The 20,802-nt window shown below is 37.7% G+C and overlaps 1 protein-coding gene across 1 annotated transcript; it reads left to right on the forward strand.

Annotated features, from left to right (window-relative positions):
- The first annotated feature begins 3,791 nt into the window (after nt 1-3,791).
- On the forward strand, nt 3,792-8,500 carry LOC126597380 (pyruvate kinase isozyme A, chloroplastic). The gene is made up of 6 exons (XM_050264176.1): nt 3,792-4,486; nt 4,617-4,705; nt 4,809-5,004; nt 6,156-6,277; nt 6,684-7,162; nt 7,845-8,500. Exons 1-6 carry the CDS (start codon nt 3,920-3,922, stop codon nt 8,144-8,146), a joined length of 1,755 nt encoding a protein of 584 aa, XP_050120133.1. The 5' UTR covers nt 3,792-3,919; the 3' UTR covers nt 8,147-8,500.
- Nucleotides 8,501-20,802: the final 12,302 nt, after the last annotated feature.

Genomic DNA, 20,802 nt, shown 5'->3' on the forward strand with positions numbered 1-20,802 from the left:
GGGCGTTTGCGGCACACCGCCGTCTTGGAGTTCGTCGTGTGTTCATTTCAGTTCAAATAAAGATTTCCTGATTAGATTGGAGCAACGTGCGGTAGTTCTTCAATGGCACCCAATCGGAGGAAATAAGCTAGCAAGGCCACTCAGGGCGGCGCTGCTAGGTGCTAATGGAAGATCAGCGAACTTGTTTTTACAAAAGTCAAAGGCTTCCCTGCTTGGCCGGCTACCATCTGAAAGCCCAAGAAACTTTGCAGCTACCTCTCTTTCTTCTCTCTCCTCTCCGACAGCCTGTTGCATTTTCAAGCTTTGAGTCTGCTACGCCTGCCAGTTCCCGCATCGAAGAGCATGGTTTTGAAAGCACCATAATTGCAGATGTCTTGAAAGGAAAAGGTAAAAGTGATGATGGTTCTTGGCTCTGGTGCACACCAAATCAAACTCGATCAGCCTCTAGTTCATTATCACCAACTCCTCATTCGAGTCCGCTCTCTCTGCAACCAAATCAAACTGTCGGTGGTGAGATCGGACTGCGATGAAAAATGCCCAACAGGAGACACACGGGTCAACCGAGAAAAAGAGAAAAGCAAAAGTAAAAAGGAAATGCATTTATGGGTTGTCTTCCATTTGGAGGATCCAGCTGAAAGAAGCTTTCCCATCCATTGTTCTCACTTTTTTTCGAATTACCTTCTACTCATTCTTCTCAGCGCAGAGATAGACTGTAAAGATTAATTGGGGCACATGCATGACAGCAGCGAACAGACAGAAAGCAAAAGAGGATAAAAAGAAGCAGACATAATTGTGGTGGTGATGGCATGCAGAAAAAGGGAATTATGGGCGTGACCCATTGAGCAAAGGGTCAATTTTTTTTTTTGAATGATGTAATTTATGTTTCTTATCTTTCGGAGACATATGTATAAACCCCATCAGAGGGTAATAAATAAATAAAAAAAAAGAGCAAGCCCAAAATAATGGGCTGAAATGTTATGTGGAGGGCGAAGACCCATATGCCCAAAATAGCCAAGCCTCTATTATCACCAACCAGGTGATCAAAAGTACGTCCAGTACTACAAAAAAAAAAATTTCGGCACCCTGCCGCTATTATCACCAACCAGGTGATCAAAAGTACGTCAAGTACTCCAAAATTGTACATGAGCATTACTCATGTCAATCATACATAAACATTTCATGAGCATCACTCATGTCAATCATACATAAACATTCGTGTGCATCATTCATGTCAACATTCATGAGCATCACTCATGTCAACATTCATGAGCATCACTCATGTCAACATTCATGAGCATCACTCATGTCAACATCCACGAGCATCACTCGTGTCAATCAACATAAACATTCATGAGCATCACTCATGTCAATCAGCTTCAAAAGCTTCATTTACAGAGCTCTAGCTTCAAAAGTTTCATTTACAGAGCTCTAGATTCAAAGCTTCAACTTGCAAAGCTTCACCTACAAAGCTTCGATGCATGGTCTACAAAGACTGCCTCCGAACAACCGTCATTTCGGCCCATACATGGATTGAATTTGAAGTCTCCAGCCAACAACCTCTATTGACCGAAGACTTGGGGGACTACACTATGTACCATATATTGGGCCTCATGAAAAATACTGGGGGGACTTAGCCCATTATTTATGTACTGATGAATGAGTCCCTATTCTATAAAAGAGACTCATTCACTTTCATTAGAAAGCACTCATCGCTTATGTATTGAGGAGCGAGCCCTTATTTTATAAAAGGGACTCCCTTATCTTCATTAGAGAGCATCGCCGCCAGTTGAGCAACCACCTTGCCGCGAGCATCACTTCTAACCCATAATTTATGTATTGAGGAGCGAACCCTTATTCTATAAAATGGACTCCCTCACCATCATTAGAGAGCATCAACTCTAGCCCATTATTTATGTATTGAGGAGCGAGCCCTTATTTTATAAAAGGGACTCCCTCATTTTCATTAGAGAGCATAGCCGCCAGCTGAGCAACCACCTCGCCGCGAGCACCAACTCTAACCCATCATTTTTGTAATGAGGAGCGAGCCCTTATTCTATAAAAGAGACTCTCTCACCTTCAACGCCACAAGCCGAGCCAACCAAGGCAACACAAGCAGAGCAGCCTCGCAACATGTGTTACTTCTAGTTGAGCATCATTTCAGATTGGGCACCGCCTCATATCGAGCATCAAGTTCTAGACGACATCTAGTTACTTCAGCCCACACATGGATTGAATTTCAAGTCTCCAGCCAAAAAACTCTCTTGACTGAAGACTTGGGCGACTATTGTTTGTACCATACTTAGGGTCTCCGTATTTAGATCTCGTATAAATACTCGGATGACTCAAATGTAATTATGTAATAAAGGAAGGGGCAAATATGTAATAAGTGAGGAACATTTATTCTATAAAAGGACTCCTCACTCTCCTCATTAAGGGGGGCCAATGCCTAAGCCTCACAAGCCTCCTCATCACCTCAAACCTCTCAGATTGAGAATAGCTCTCTCACCCTTAGAAGCTCTCTCTCTCTCCCTCTTCAACATCTCAGAGAAATACAATAATCAGTGTGGACGTAGCCCAAACATTGGGGTGAACCACAATACATCTTGTGTTATTTACTTTCATGCAGAATCATAGTCAGATTTACGTTGTTTCAAGACCCCTCCGGTTTTGTGCATCAACATACTCAAAGCAACACCTTATGGGTGTAGTTCAACCGGTGGATTGCAATACTGTCTGACCAATGCTTAAACTTCAGGTCAAGGCATAAATGAGTGTTCTCAAGATCATCTCAAATTTCATCTTTAGGTGTAAGGCAAGTTTCTCAAGTTATTTCAGAGTCTTAGTGAGATTCATGTTATAAGGATAAATTCCAACTCTCAAAATTCGGAATATGACCTCTTAATTTAACACGCAAGGGAATAGTTTATTATGTCCCTATTTGATCAAATAATCACTTAGACAAGTATACCAAAGAAATTTTAAGAAAACATAAAAGGCCAGCTTGACCAAACTAGTTGCCATTGTATTGGTAGATTGACCAACATGTGTTGGCATATTACCTTTATTAAACAGATACTATAAATGTTATATGATAAATGCGACATTACTCATATGAATTTTGTTTTGTATTGTTTTTTTTATTGGACAAACGATATTATTTACATTAAGGGGTGAGAAGTGAGTTAAGTCTCATAATGGATTACCAATAATTTGGTTCAAATTTGCATTTGACAAAAATTGAATTTAAGACATCTCACATACAAATAAAGAGAAATACCATTAGATCATCTCAAAATATTAGTGTTGACATTGAGCAATATGAATTTGATGAATGCGTCACAATAAATCAATAGTTAAATAGACATGAGATAAGATTAGATTATTCTACTAACTTGGTTAAACTCGAGCATAGAACAGTGCTCCTCTTTAAAGCATCTTGTGTTTCAACACCAAACCGTCCAACAATCATAATTAGGCAGGTGGTGAACATCACCTAATTCCACACCCAACAGGATCCTCTCCGGATTTTTTGGTGAGGATCTTAAGAATTCATGAATTGTGTTCATATCGTAACATACGGTTTTTATTAGGTACTATTTATGTTTAATTTTAAATAAAAATATTTAAAATAATTTGTTATCGTACGATATTCGATGAACGAACACGATTCATAGAACTTCAGAATGCTCATAAAAAGGATCCGTATTCCCACCACTCACCCTAGGCCACGTCACCCAACTCGAACGACACGTATCACTAGCCATCAGTCCAGCTGCTTTTGTCCCCCTCCTTCATTCCCTCGCTTTGGAAACTCCTCCCAGAGCTCTCTCTTCTCTTCGTTAGCTCCGTCCACCTCCCCCCTTTTAAACCCCCACCTTCTCCCTCCGTGACCGTTCACCGACGCTCACCCCCAGTCACAATGTCGCAGTCCATACATCTCCTCACCCCGTCCAACCTCGCCATCTCAAAGCACCACTCCTCCTTCCTCTCCACCTTCAATCGCCGGTTGCCGGTCATCACCACTACCACCAAGACCACCGCGCCTTCTTTCCCAAAGCTCTCCATCAGAGCCTCCTCCGATCGCGAGCCTTCCGTTCTCGTCACCGACAACGGCAAGTCCTCCTCGGGGCTCCAATCCCCTCCTTCGCACTCCGACCATGCTCTTTCCAGCTCCATCGAGGTCGACGCCGTCACCGAAGCTGAGCTCCGGGAGAACGGATTCCGTTCCACCAGGCGCACCAAGCTCGTATGCACCATCGGACCCGCCACCTCCGGATTCGACCAGCTCGAATCTCTCGCCGTTGGCGGCATGAACGTAGCGCGCATCAACATGTGCCACGGCACGCGCGAGTGGCACCGCGAGGTCATTCAGCGCGTCAGGAGGCTCAACGAGGACAAGGGATACGCCGTCGCCATCATGATGGATACCGAAGGCAGCGAGATTCATATGGGTGATTTGGGTGGCGCTTCCTCCGCCAAAGCTGAGGTCAGTTTGTTTGTATTTTTTTGTTTTGTTTTGTTTGTGTTTTTTTTTTTCTCATTTCCTCAGACACCTTATGTGCATTGTTTCATGCTGCGTACTGATTGGCTGATTAGTTTGGTTTTGGAAAGTGCAGGATGGTGAAGTATGGACTTTCAGCGTCAGAGCTTTCGGCTCCACTCTGCCCGAACACACCATCAATGTGAACTATGAAGGTTTTGCCGAAGTTAAGTGAATTTGATCACCAAATTTCTCAATTTCTTTTTATATTTTTTTCATCTTTGTTTTAGTTGAAATGGCGAAAATTGATGGATGATATGATGCTTGCAGATGTGAAAGTAGGGGATGAGCTGCTTGTGGATGGTGGGATGGTGAGATTCGAGGTGATCGAAAAGCTTGGTCCTGATGTTAAGTGTAAGTGTACTGATCCTGGTTTGTTGCTGCCTCGGGCTAATTTGACTTTCTGGAGGGACGGGAGTTTAGTGCGAGAACGTAATGCCATGCTTCCCACCATTTCGTCGAAGGTTTGCTCATTCTTTACCTTCTTTTACATAAGCAAAACATCGAGGGACTTATCGTTTGATGTATGTACTGAATTTCTAAATGTTAAGCGTTGCATGTCACTTACATAGTGAGTAAAATGCATAATGATGCCCTCACGAGCCTTCTGTATGTTCCAACTTCCGAGCACATATACTTCTCTAGCTATAAACTATATTGATATGATAACCAAGATGACCATTTTGACTGACCTGTAATCCTGTATGGGAATCCGCAGGGGCTGCATTATACTCTTTACATTGTTTTTCGAACCCTATTAGCAAGGCTTTCTAATGTTCAAGCCGAATATAGATACATTTGGTGTGTCCTTTTGGAATTATCAAATTGTTCAAATTTAATTTTCGAAATGTAGATGCATCTTACATCTAGTGATTGTTCTGTTGCACATGCCGTTGTTTCAATTGGCAAAGCTTGTTCAAAACTAGTTAAATTATTTAATCCCATTACTTTGAAAAAGGAGAATAAGTTTTGAAAGTTTGAGCTAAGAGTCCAAGACAACTCTTTTAGATCATCTTTTGTTCAACTTTCCCATATGTTAATTTTCATTTTTAAAATAACTTTTGTTTCTGACGATTCTAAAAAGAAAAATAAAAATACTTTTTTTTTTTCCGGGTAAGCATGGCTTTATCATATTAGTCCTCTTTGATAACTGTATTATTGATTGATAAGCATGGAGCTTTGGTTTCCGACTCCAGAGCGTTAGTGTCTTCTGATACGAAGCATCCTTGCCTACAGATTTAGTATCACCGAGATGGATCCTGTCTTGAGCAAGATTACAAAAAGGAAACCCAAATTTTCAAGTTATGCATAATTATTAATTCTTGTCACGATCTCAACTTGGTCATAAAGTGAAGTTTATTCTCCATTAACCCTGTCTGGACTCTGGAGTGTGGTCTGGTCTAACTTCGAGTCTTAAAACCATATCATGAATTGGCAATTGGAACTTTAAAAAGTGTCATTTGTGCTTGTATATGCTAGCAGTGACATGCATTTGTGATTGTTATTCATTTCTTATGATCTTGCTAAAATCTACTTGTGTATTTCCACATAATAACATTGGTAAGTTCTTAAACTTATCTTTTGGTCTCACACTCTGAGTTTTCAATATATTCAGGATTGGTTGGACATTGATTTTGGGATTGCAGAGGGTGTTGATTTTATCGCTGTATCTTTTGTCAAATCTGCGGAAGTGATAAATCATCTTAAAAGCTATATTGCTGCACGGTCTCGAGATAGGTAAAGTACTTAAGTATTAAATACGTATATTACATGCATACCATACATATTATATTTCTTGGTCATATGTTATCGCACGATAATGAAGCCTCCTTTCAGTTGTTCCTGCTAAGAATTAACTGCTCCTGTAGATTCTTTCATTGTTAAGAGATTTGATATTTTATTGCACCTCCTATCTGCATTCTGTAATGCTTGTGGTCGGTGAAATTTCTCTTATATGTTGTTTTTGCAATCATTTTGATTCAATACTTAAAGGTTAAACACCTATTTGCCACTTGAATGGATATACAGAAACTAATATCATTCCTACTGATTATTTTTATTGTACTTTGGGACTTGTTTTTATAATCAAGATGCTTAACTTGTGTTGATCCTTTAAGCTGATTTTTCTATTCATTTGGTGCAGCGACATTGCTGTCATTGCAAAGATAGAGAGCATTGACTCTCTAAAGAACCTGGAAGAGATCATCCGAGCATCAGATGGAGCAATGGTAGCAAGAGGGGATCTAGGTGCTCAGATACCACTGGAACAGGTCCCAGCAGCCCAGCAAAAGATTGTTCAAGTTTGTCGGCAGCTAAATAAGCCAGTCATTGTGGCTTCTCAATTACTTGAATCTATGATTGAATATCCTACACCCACTAGAGCCGAAGTGGCTGATGTTTCTGAAGCAGTGAGACAGCGCGCTGATGCTTTGATGCTTTCTGGTGAGTCGGCTATGGGCCAGTTCCCTGAAAAGTCATTGGCTGTTCTCAGAAGTGTTAGTCTGAGAATTGAAAGATGGTGGAGGGAAGAGAAACGTCATGAAGCTATGGAACTACCAGCTATTGGATCTTCATTTTCAGACAGTATCTCAGAGCAGATTTGCATTTGTGCTGCCAAGATGGGTAAGTATTCACTAAATACGTTTCTGAGTGAGCTAAGTTCAGCAGTTATCTGTTTGTTTGCATATTTAATAGTACTATAGTTAGGGAACTCCCTGGGTTGGTCGTATCTGTCAATATAAACTACTTATGATAGATCTACACTGAGAGTCTCGATGTAAAAAGCTCCTCTATTCTCTTCGGGTGTATATATGCTCAGGATTTCCATCTAGTGTAATATAAATCGCATCTTTCACAATAAGTAATAACAAAAATAAAATTCTCACCCATACCAAACACGCACACCCGCATGAAAGTAATGTTGAGGTAATCATATGTGATTTATACATTCTGGTAGCCACATTACATCTGGATTAGTTTTTCCAAGGTGTTTTCCTTTTTCGTATTGTGTAAAATGCACTTCCTTGTTGTACAGAAGCTGAACCAATATATCCAAATGACAAAAAAATGATTTTTTTTTCTCTTACAAGTTTTATTTTAGATAGCATTTCGGTTACAACTATTTAATACATTCTTGTATGTGATCATTTATTCTCACCCTTCTCGTAAGATGGCTAATGAAGTTCAAAAGAATGAATATATTAGTGTTGAGCCTATTGACCTTTCTGTTGAATTATATTCTTGCTCTAGTCATTGCTTTTGCTGCATATGGAACAATATCTTGATGTGAATTGCGATTTTGCAGCCAATAATTTGGAGGTAGATGCTCTTTTTGTCTATACAAAGACAGGCCACATGGCATCTCTCTTGTCTCGCTGCCGGCCAGACTGCCCAATCTTTGCTTTTACTAACACGACATCAGTACGGAGACGCCTAAACCTACAGTGGGGTCTGATACCATTTAGGGTGAGCTTCTCGGATGACATGGAGAGCAACCTTAACAAAACCTTGTCACTGCTCAAGGCCAGGAATTTGATCAAATCAGGCGACCTTGTTATTGCTGTCTCAGACATCTTGCAGTGCATCCAAGTTATGAATGTTCCTTGAAAAGTGGATTTCGTTTAGCTTGGAAGCATTTTCTCGATCCTTCATTGCTACTGGTTGAAAGAAAAAGGGGGCAATCTGGAGGTGATTCAGCTTTCCCCTAATGATCTTCCCGGGCTCTCCTTCAAGATCCATCGTAAAGTTGAGACTTGAGAGGGTTTCTTTCTGCCACTTGAGCTGCCTGGTATTTTTCATGATAATACCTTGTGAAATTAATTTGCTTAGTTAATTTTAGTTAATTAAGTTGAGACATAATTTTTATGTGCATTGTTTTGGTGTGTGTTAAAATTGGATCAAGCATGATCAACAATAACCATTTTCAAGCTACTGTTTAATGTCACCCAATGTTTTGTGAAATTGGATGTGTTAGGGTTACTCATGTATTTGAAATAAGTAGACGCAATTGAATGTGTTAGGGTTACTCATGTGTTTTTTATCTATGCATTCGAGTTCGGATCTCCTTTGTTTATGATCTAGTCGCTGCGTTGGCAAGGTGTTTAGCGAATATGGCCATTCTCATGTTGGTGTGGGGAAGAAAGGGGGTGGGGGAGCGTCAAACCCTGGTGAGGAGGGTCACAAGAGAGAGGTTCTTGGGTACCGGTGCCGGATTAGGGGTGGTGTGGGGTAGTGGAACCACTACTAGTGGAAGGTTTTTGGTGTCTAGGTCCGTATAAATGAGGCGGTCCGGTAGTTTGAACCTTATAACTTCTCGTCACAAGAATCATGCAAGTTTCAACCGTGTTAGGCGTCCCACTGGAGTTACTCTTTGAAGTCCGGTGCCAGAGGATTTGCTGCGATGTTGGTGTGTTTCCAAAACTTGGTATGCTTTCATTCACTACCGACGCATCATCAAAGCCCATCTTCAACCCTCCATTGAGACCAACTCCTTCGTCACCCTTTTGATTCAGGAATTTGGTTGCACGAAGATTAACTTTGAGTACTTCTCATTGCCTTTTCAGGACGATGATACCGTCGGCCCCCAGAGCCGTGCAAATTGAACAACCTCTGAAATACCCACAACGGTACACCCTCATATTGGGCCACTCCGATGGCTTGGTTTGCATTCGCAACAACGACCCTAGGATCTGACGATGAGCCATCAATATGGATTCGGGTATGATTCAGCTAACGATGACTATAAAATTGTCGAAATTGCAGAGTTTTCTAATAAGGTTGTGGGTTCTCAAGTCATTGTCTATAGCCTATAATCCAACTCGTGGAAAATGATTCAAAGCATGCCTTGCCATGGTTATAAAATGCATGGAATTTAAATCATGTTTTTCAACTGTGCTCTCAGTTGGGAGGCAGAAGCTCCCCCTCTACCTTTTAAGGAGAGTAAAATTTCAAACAGTAATGTTGCCTCTCAATCTGGTAGCCAAAGAAACCAGAAGATGATCAAAATCAGGGAGATCACAAGCATTTGAACTCATTCTCATTTTTTTAAGACCAGGCTTATTTGTATATGTTATGAATGTTTTTCTGTCTTTAGGTTTAGGGTACCATTATCGGACACATATTTTACAGTTGTGTGCAAAACATGAAAGTTATTACTTGCACCCCGCAATGCTACGTTGAGGAGACATCATGGCATATGTTGTTTCAACCTGCTTGCAGTGTGGCCAAGGGAAGGAATAACTTGGTTATTATTACAAGTTAGACAACAATGACTCTCCGGATGTGTATGGTTGTTGACCCTAAAAATTGCAGGGCCTAAGTGGCTCATAGGGTGAGTAACTATTGACCTAACTACGTTCTTCTTGTGAATGTGTGTGTGCCAACTCGCAATCGAGCTCGGTTGGGCTACTAAAATAGATGTAGTTGTGGTGGTGTCAAATGCGCTGCTAACTTCTGCACCTGAGGGACTACAACCGAGGAAGGAACACATCTTGGCCTAGGGTTCTACAAACCTGAAGACAAGGTTGCCTTTTACTGTGAAGTTCAATAAAGGTTCGGTTTTCAGTTTTTCGAACACTGAGTAACCTCATGAGTAATACCTCACTTCGCCGAGAAAGCTAATGAAGTGAACTCTATAGGCAAAATAATTGATAACTCTTCACCGGCCGAGACTTAGATAGATAACCAATCAACCATAAGCAATGTTCTTAATCCAAATTGAAGATGCTCCTAAATCGCCTGATTCTACGGATCCAGTGTTGTTAATCCAAACTGAAGATGTCACCGATTGTCAACACAATGCTGTTTATTCAAACTGAAGATGTATTGACGAGGAGTTAGGATAATTAGTATTTTTACCAAGGTTTTTTGCATTGATCATTTTGAGTGATTTGTTGAGTTCAAAGGGCTTCTCACGTTGCAAAACCACTTCTATTTATTAGGATGAATTTCGTGATAACCACGTTTGCCAAAGGAGAATCCTAATAAGACTAACTATATGATAGAATAATTAATGCACACCCATCACAAACTCGAAGTTTTCTCTTTGCCACGCTGCACTTCCAAAAAAAAAAAACATGTAGATTAATGGTGGATACCTTGCACGCAACAACGAAAGATAGACCTTACATTCATTTCACAAACTCTCCTCATCTACAAGGGTGTACCACTACAGTGACGTCTTGTGCCATTAATGTATACAAAAACACGTAGAAAAAAAAAAAACTACTGCATATCCTTGTATTATTAACATGGGACAACTAGTGTCATACAAGTCCTTCTCCACATACATATGCATGAATATGATACTCACTTTAATATGAAAACTGTATATGTGAATCGTTTTATACGTATATGCCATACAGATTGATATATCATAAATTCTTTGCTTTCATAAATTCTTGCTGAAGTGGAGTTGCTCGTGCTCATGCTTCTCTGTGAGAGCGATCACTTTTTTAGCCACTGTATGATTAAGCTCTCTGACTTCTCTTAACTCACACACAAATAAAGCACGCAGAATATATCAATAAACAAGGAATGCACGAATAAATTAACAAGGGTAATACTAGGGAGACTAAACTTTTAAACTAAATTTTTTGTAAATCAAATGATGCGGATGTTGATGATTAAATTATTACTTAAGTGTTGATTAACGCGCTTATTTTCTATTGATGATACAACATTTAGTTTAATTTTTTTGTCTCCCTAGCATTATTCAATTAACAATGACGATACAGATAAAATGATTATGTTTAAATTTTAAATTTACTATTATTAATCGGAAGTGGAAAGTTCGAAACTATTACATTAATTTTAAAATAAGGGGAAGTTTTGAACCTAGAATGGGGTAAACCCAACACGCTGTCCACCATCTTACTTTGATGAAAAATATGTTTTCAATAAATATAAATAAAAAAGGGCATCTCTTTCGAATTGCTCGATTCAAATTTTGTGGTTCTATTCATACGTGGTTTAGGTCAATAAATTACTATTCACAAGTGAAAGGTTTCATCGTTATTAACATTGAGACATTTGGGAATAAAACTGCACACTTGCTATACATGCGCCCTAGCATGTGGTTGAGTTGGAAATAGTAAAGATGTTAGACAAACTAGCAGTTCAATGTTGGGCCGCTTCTTAGAATCTTGACATGATATCAAAATATAATCCCTCGACGATGAGTAGTAGTCTAATTTGGAGACATCATTGTGTTGAACGTATTAATAATGACATGTTGACAATTTGAATTAGAGGCTTTCTCTAATCCATATTAAAAATACAAATTTAAGTTACACATGAGAACAAGAGGTGTTAGATTGTTTGTTCTAACAAACTTCTAACGACTTGTATAACTTGTGTAACTTAAATAACACTTTTGATATGTATCGGAGAAAACCCAACGAGAATCCTGTGGTTTAGAATATGATAGAAGCGAAGATCCTAGGCCCAACTTCATTTTGGGTTCAAACTTATTTTATACGATGAACTACTCAACTTCACGTTCAGCAAGAAAGCACTATTTGCATAGTTTTCGTACACAATCTTAATAGGAAAAGCACCATTGGATTTTTATGGGCTTGGAAAAAATAACACACATTATCTGGAGCCCACATAAATGGAGTCGAACAACAACCAATTTCTGCCCACCAACTTATAAGTTGATAGTAGTTGTAGAGTCCTTGTAATTCTGTCTTTAGGATACCATTATGTTTAGGATAATGCCAGGGAGATCAAATTTTTACATCAAATTTGTAAACAAAATGATATGTCATCAATAGGAAATAAGCACGTTAACTAATGCTTAATGATAATCCAATCATCAATATCCTCCCTACCATTGCTCTTATCTTTAATTTTGTTATTTTTCTGACTTCTTTTCAACAGGAATCATTATAATTCTCCTCTGCTTTGGTAGTGCCTGTCTGTACATTTTCTTTCTTTCTGGTCTTGTGGCATACGTTGTTTCAACTTGGTTGCAGTGTGGCCAAGGGAAGGAATACATTTATGAGAAAATGACGGTTTTTTTGGCTTGAAAAAGTTAGAAAAATAGGAATCAGGAACACAAAAACGTTGGCAGAAAAAGGAAGCTTAAGACATTTGCGGTTTCTTGTATTTCCTGCAACATTTCCTCTGCAAAGTGCGAAGGAATCTCATATCTCTAATATATAACAAGCTTTTACTCTTCTACGTACATATGTTTATCTTCTAGATTTCTCTGAAGAGGCGCATGAGTTCACATACTTGTAATTACACCTATAAATTCACAGTCGAGAGTTACGATTCTCTACAATTTGTATGAATCACCATCAAGAAGACAAAGACTCCCCACCAAGACGGTTTCAAAGTGAAGGGCAGGACCACTAATTTTAACGTCTTTTGACACTTTCTCATCTATACAACCTTACAACTCCTTATGTCGACAGAATTAGTTGGCAGTTTGGTTATAGGGAAAAAGATCTTATCACTAATTCAGCTTATGACCTTCAATCATGGGTAGGGATATTTATATGCGTAGAGTTATATATCGTTTTCCTCTCGCGCGTGCGTACGTTAAATCTACGTGTATATATTGTTTGAGAAAAATTACATACACAAAATGAGTGGCCTAATACGGTTGTTATGTGCAAGATATTTTCATGAACGTGGAATATGTTGTGTTGCAGGCCCAAGAATCATAACCAAAACTCTCTAACAACCCTACTTGAATCACATGCATTTACAATTGGAAACAGCTAAGCTAAGTGTGCACCTTTTGTCCTCTCCTTCTTGTGTTTATCTCTTTTTTTATATTTATTAGAGGAATGAAGATTAAAAACAATATATATGTCAAGTAAATATGATTTGGGCAATTGATTTTATATTTTCAGTAGAAAAAGGAGACATGATAATGTTTGAATGGGGGGTGGATGAGCTTAAATACAGGACGATGAGTCAATGGCTTCGCCTTGAGCCTTCTCCCAAGTGCAAAAGCTAGAGTGGGCTCGAACCATCACACTCCATCTTCATAATTCAAAGGGTCCACTTATATGATGCGAATTGCCGTCATAATTCAAAAAGGAAAAAAAAGGTTTTGGAGGCGACTTGAAAGCTCATATAATTCCTGCTACATTGGCAATTTTTTGGGGAGCTTCCAAACTTTTCTCTTTTTCCTTGGAGGGTTAGGAAGGAAAAACCTTTCATTTCGATAACCCTTCTATAGTTAGAGCCGGTCCAGAGGTAGGGCGAACAAAACAGAAGTCCTGGGTCTCACTTTGAAGCCGACCTCATATTTTCTATGCTCTTATGTTACATATATTTTAAAAATATACTCATTCATTATATCCTTAACTAAAGAGAAGGTAAAGACCAAATTTTTTCCTTATTCTCATAAACTTAATATGATGTGTCTTAAATTCATTTTGTTGGGAAGGTGATTGGTTGATTAGATTGTAAAGTTTTATATTTTCACTAGGTTATTATAAAAAATCATATTAATGTGCTAAATCTGTAAGATCTCATTGCATTTTCGTCTTAGGCCTCCGTTTGCATTGAGACATCTATGAGCCAATAAAATAGTTAACTCGGCTTTTATAAAATTTAAAAAAAAAAAAAAAAAAACCATGGAATGATACATTTTCATTATACAACTTCATGTCACCTTATCAAAGTTTTTCTCACTAAAAGGTGGGTTCATTTGAAGAAATTAGAATAATGATTAGGACAAAATGGGCTATCACTACCAATGTGAATTGGAGATCCTCGTTAAACCCAAAAAATGCCAATGGAAATAAAAACAATGCTTGTCAAACAGAACAGGAACATATTAAGAAAATATGTGGTGGATTTAACACTTGATGATATCTTGGCAATTGGCACCATCAGTGAGGGGGTCCTACTGTATCAAATCCACATATAACTTAACTTTTAGTATTCTGGACTGCTTCAACGAATCAACCCATCAGCTAAACACCATCATAAAGCAGTTAATTACACAATTATTGTAAAACAGTAACCTAAACCTCATCATAATAATAATTAAAAATACCATTTAAAAAAACTAATATAGGAAACAAGATCAAGGGCGATTGGTCAGGTCGGCTTTTACCAGGGGAAAAAAGCAGAAGAAAAATGCAGGACCCAGCAAGAGAATAAAACTGGCAATAGTCCAAGCAGATGGGTTGTGGTGTTGGGTGGACAAAGACAAAGCCATCATTTCATGAATAGCTTTCCTTACCCTAGCTCCTTTATGTCCTCATCATTCATCATATCTGCCATTTTTTTCTTATTTTAAGGCCTGTAGATTATGATGATGCACCTTCTCATCAGGGACAATAACTAAGGGGATTCTCTGCCCTCAGATCTGTTGACAAAGTCAACCTTAGAAATGACTGATGCAAGAATTTGTTTTAATTAGGAGGGTGCCAATCCTGGGGTCGTGTCGTTGGATATGATTTTTACAACAATACCAATTCAAAGATTAAGTTCTTTTGATACAATGTCGGAAGAACAAAGATATGGAATTTGATCCACTATATATATAGTGAAAAAGTTATCGTATATGACAATAATACCACGTAATAACTAACATATTGATGTTTTGTTACATGTTAGTGCGCTAACTAGTACTAAAATCATCTATCCTAGCGAGGATTATAAAATACCATATTTGAGCTAACAGGCAAGCATTGTGCATGTCTAGACAAAATGGGCAAGCTAAGTAAGTAGAGCATATCATTATATATCTGATATATAGAATTAAGAGGTAGCTATTAATTAACTAATTAAACAAGAAATTAAGATAAAGATGTGACTAGTTTAATTGGGAATAGGGGTTTGGTTGGCCAACAGATGTGATCCTTTGGAAGTTTGGAGAGATAGAGCAGTAACACTTGTTGTGAGTTATATATTAGTTAGAGTGTAAATGGTAGTTTATTGTCCCACATTGGTGAATTACATATGTAATACCAATTGTAACTCCTATATATACTCTACTTTGGAGATTAATGAATATATAAGAAATTCCCAAATATGGCATCAGAGCAGTTCGCTCTTGGTGACCTGTGTGCTTTAATTTTGTGTCCACATTTTTCGTGATTTCCTTCGTAAAAAAAAAAAAAAAAAAAAGTGAATAGTGGCGCGCTATAGTACAGTGCGTGAACAGTGGCCTCTACAGTGCTGCAAACAGTGATTTCTACAGTGCCGTGAATAGTGCTCTGCTACAGTACCGTGAACAGTGCTTGCTGCAGTATCTGGTAAATTGTTTTCATTCCGCTTCGTATCTTTTGTACCTTTATTGTTCGTGATTTTTGTTCAATGGCTCAATATAATCATAGTGTTGTTATGCATCTTGGTGGAACAAATAAATGGATAATAGATATTGGGGCCACTGATCATGTGACTAGTGATCCTATAGTGTTTGATGAGTTATGTGACTATGTTTGTGATCCGTATATTACTAGTGCAAATAGAGCACATTCCCCTGTGAAGGGTGAAGGCACTTATTTGGGAATTTCTTATATATTTATTAATCTCTAAAGTGGAGTATATATAGGAGTTACAATTGGTATTACATATGTACTTCACCAATGTGGGACAATAAACTACCATTTACACTCTAACTAATATATAACTCGCAACACTTCATCTCAAGTTGGTGCAAAGATGTCACGCATGTCCAACTTGTCAAACGAGTTGGAAAACACACTATTAGACACAGCCTTAGTAAGAGCATCAGCAAGTTGATCTTAAGATCTCACAAACGGAAACATAATAATTTCAGCATCCAATTTTTCCTTAATGAAATGTCGATCAATCTCCACATGTTTTGTTCGATCATGTTGCACTGGATTATGAGTAATCTCAATAGCAGCCTTGTTATCACAATGAAGTTTCATAGCACATTTGGGGTTAAATCCAAGATCTCTCAACAGTTTTTTCAACCACAACAACTCACATACACCATGCGACATACCACGAAACTCAGCTTCTACACTTGACCTAGCCACCACTTTTTGTTTCTTGCTTCTCTAAGTAACTAAATTACCACCCACAAACGTAAAGTATCCAAATGTAGGTCGCCGATCAGTGATAGAACCTGCCCAATCTGCATCTGTATACCCTTCGACATTCAAATGACCATTCTTGGAGAAAAACAGGCCTCTGCTAGGAGCCATCTTCAAGTACCTCAAAATACAGGTTACTGCATCCATATGAGCTTCACTAGGTGAGTGTATAAACTGACTTACCACACTAACTGCATAAGCAATGTCAGGGTGAGTGTGAGACAAATAAATTAATCTCCCCACAAGCCTCTGATACCGTTCCTTATGAGTAGGAACTTGATCTAGAAATAAGCCCAGACGATGATTCTGCTCAATCGGAGTATCAACAGGTTTGCAATCTAACATACCTGTTTCAGCTAACAAATCAAGAACATATTTCCGTTGAGACAGAAAAATACCATGCTTGGATCGTGCAACCTCAATTCTAAGAAAATACTTCAATTCACCCAATTCTTTCATCTGAAACTCAGTAGCTAGGTACTTTTGAAGACGTTGTATCTCCTTCTGATCATCACCAGTCACTATCATGTCATCAACATAAATAATCAATGTAGTTAGCTTACCATTTTGTCGTTTTAGAAACAAAGTATGATCTGAATGACTCTGGATATAGCCAAACTTCTTCATTGAACTTGTAAACCTCCCAAACCACGCTCTAGAAGATTGTTTCAAACCATACAAGGTCTTTCGTAACCTGCATACAACACATTTTCCAGGAGATGTTCCAATACCAGGTGGGAGATCCATATAAACTTCCTCCTTAAGATCACCATGAAGGAAAACATTCTTAACATCAAACTGCAACAGAGGCCAATCCTGGTTTGCTGCTAAGGACAGAAGAACACGCACAATATTAAGTTTGGCAACAGGAGCAAATGTCTCCTGATAGTCCACCCTATATATTTGAGTATAACCCTTAGCAACTAATCTAGCTTTATACCGGTCAATAGAACCATCTGATTTGTGCTTAATAGTAAACACCCATCTACATCCAACGGCTTTTTCTCCGTTTGGTAAAGGAACCAAATCCCAAGTGGAATTCTTTTCCAAAGCCTCCATCTCAACTTGCATGGCATTAACCCACTTAGGGTCAGACAAAGCATCTTGCAATTTTGTTGGAATTGATACACTAGATAGCTGACATATGTAAGATGCATATGGTTTGGATAAACAATGAGTAGACACATAATTGTTGATACGATATTTGGCTTTGGCATGCATATTAGGCTCATATTGTACTTTAGGTTTTCCACGATTAGCTCGTGGAGGCAACTGTTAAGTAGAAGAATCGTCAGAATTTACCTCATGTATGCCACCATCTTGTACCAAATTGTTAGAAGAATCATCACTGGACGAACCATCATTAGGCAACTTGTTAGACATATCAGCAGCAGGCAACCGATCATTAGAAGGTAATTCGTCAGACATACTAACAGGCAACTCGCTGGGCACATCTGATCTATCGTCAGTAGAAATAGTTCCGGGAATAACAGTTGACTGATCACTATCTGTAGTCAACTGATCAGTATCACACAACATAATAGGTTATGTTCCCAATTCTGCCTATAAGTTGTAACACATCACCCATACCATCTTTTCGAATCTACATTTCACTCCCCCTCTCCCCCTGAAGTGGAGAGTCGGAAGAGGGCTTCACAAAATATGAAACTTCCTTATGGAAGGTGACATCCATGGTAATATAAGTTTTTTGAGTCGGAGGATGATAACACTTATAGCCTTTCTGATTGTTAGCATACCCAATACAGACACACCGGAGAGCACATGCATCAAGTTTACTCCGTTGATGAGAGTAAACATGCACATACGCAATACACCCAAACACTTTCGGATGAAGCTTTGATACAGAAACAAGATAAACATGTTTTTGTAGCACATCGAACAGTGTCTGAAAATCAAGAACCCTACTTGGAACACGATTGATCAAATACACAACAGCCAAAACAGCATGACCCCACAAATGATTAGGAACACATTTATCCAACATCAAGAAGCGAGCAACTTCCATTATTTGACGATTCTTCCGTTCGGACACACCATTTTGTTGGGGTGTAAACGGAGTAGTCGTCTGGTGAATAATACCATGATCACGAAAAAAACATACCAAAGTGTGATTCACATATTCTCCCCCGTTATCAGACCTGAAGACCTTAACTTTGGTTTGAAACTGAGTAGACACCATTGTACAAAATTCTTGAAGAAGTAACGGAACATCACTCTTATTCTTCATCAAGAACACCCAAGTTAACCGAGTACAATCATTAATAAAAGTAACAAACCAACGGAATCCATTAGAAGTAACTTTCGCTGGACCCCATACATCAGAATGTATCAAATCAAATGGCAAAGTAGCTTTAGAATCACTTACAGGAAATGAAGCACGATGACTCTTAGCCATGACACATGTTTCACACTTGAACTTTGAATCACTACAAGTGCGAAACAAAGAAGGAAATAGATGTTTCATATAACTGAATGATGGATGTCCCAATCATCGATGCCACAACCAAATTTGATGTCTGTCATCCACTTTAACACTTAAAACTTGATGATTATTTGAACCAGAAACAACAGTATCCTCCATCGTCAAGATGTACAAACTCCATATTCTTTTACTATAACCAATTATCTTCTGAGTTTGAATATCTTGAAAATAACAATACGTAGGATAGAAGTGAGCAGAACAATATAAGGTATCAAGAAGTTTTCCTACCGACAAAAGATTGCACTTAAAATCAGGAACAAGTAAAGCATGGACCAATGATAAGGTTGGAGTCAGAGAGACACTAATGTAGTACATAACACTAATGCAGTACGTGACATAAGCACTCTATGTTAGTTCTTTAAGTGGTTATATAGTAGATGGGGTTTTTTTAGTAGATAGCTTCTGCAGGATGGTCACCAATGCTGGTAGTTTATATCATGACATTGACATCCTCTCTCTCTCTCTCTCTCTCTCTCTCTCTCTCTCTCTCTCTCTCTCTCTCTCTCTATATTTAGGTTAAAAGCTTCTGCTGAGTTGGGTTCGAATAATGCATGCAGTTGGTATTTGCATCGATCAACTTTTAGCAGGAAAACTGGGACGTAATCTTTTCGTTAAATAGTTAAAATATCAGTACACTTTGTCCTCTCCTGTGCCTTTCTCTTTTCTTAGTTTGTCACTATGCAAATTTCCAATTACTTATAAATAACAAATTAACTTGCTAATTAATACGGAAATCTCCTCTTGTCACTTCATATATGTTTGGTATAATGTATCGATTTCTTTCTAATTTTATATGGATGGAGGAATTTGAAAAATATAATTTGGATTTGACAATAGGCAAAAAATTGCTAACAAAACTAGAAACCAATATATTTGAATATATTGGAAGTGCACTTGAAATAAGTATATGCAATGAATCCTTTCAAATTAATTTTTTTCTCTTATTTTCCTTCTTATTCAAATCGCAAATCTTGTCATACATGGATTGAAATAGTCTAAATAAACAATTGGAGAAATTAGGTTTACATCTTTCTTTTTAATACTCCATTGATTAAAATCCTATTCATTTTCAATTTTTGATCAAGGTCCTTGGGTATTTATAACATCATTAATTATTTGAATAATAAAATATTTTTATTTTTAAATATATTCATTTAGTGTTAAAAATGTTAAAATTAGTATATTTATATTTATGGCTAAATTTTTTATCACATGTTTTTATTTTTAGTTTGTACCTATTTTTAATTTGTACCCATATATTAGTTTCTTTTTGTGCCCATATTTTTTAAAGTTTTATTTTTGTTTGTACCAATGTGTACATCGTCACGTGACATTGTATATTTAATCAATGATAGAAAAATTACATATGGTATATTTATGTTTTATGCCTAAACTTTGTATCATATATTTATATTTTAGTTTGTACCCACTTTTAATTTGCAACATTTTATTAAATTTGTAGTATTTTCTTTTTAGTTTTATTTTGTACGCATGTATTAATTTCTTTTAGTGCCTATATTTTTTAAAAATTCATTTGTACTCATAATTTATTTATAATGTACCCATTCTTCTTAATTAATGTACCACTTTGTTATATGTGAAATGTACCAATTTTTTTGTAAAATGTACCATTTTTTTTACATTATGGATACATTCTTTTGCCATTTATTATTTCTTATTTTTACATAGTTTTTATCCATTTATTCAATCAAAATGTTTGA

This window comes from Malus sylvestris, chromosome 13, assembly GCF_916048215.2.
Source record: "Malus sylvestris chromosome 13, drMalSylv7.2, whole genome shotgun sequence".
In the NCBI taxonomy this organism is placed as follows: domain Eukaryota; kingdom Viridiplantae; phylum Streptophyta; class Magnoliopsida; order Rosales; family Rosaceae; genus Malus; species Malus sylvestris.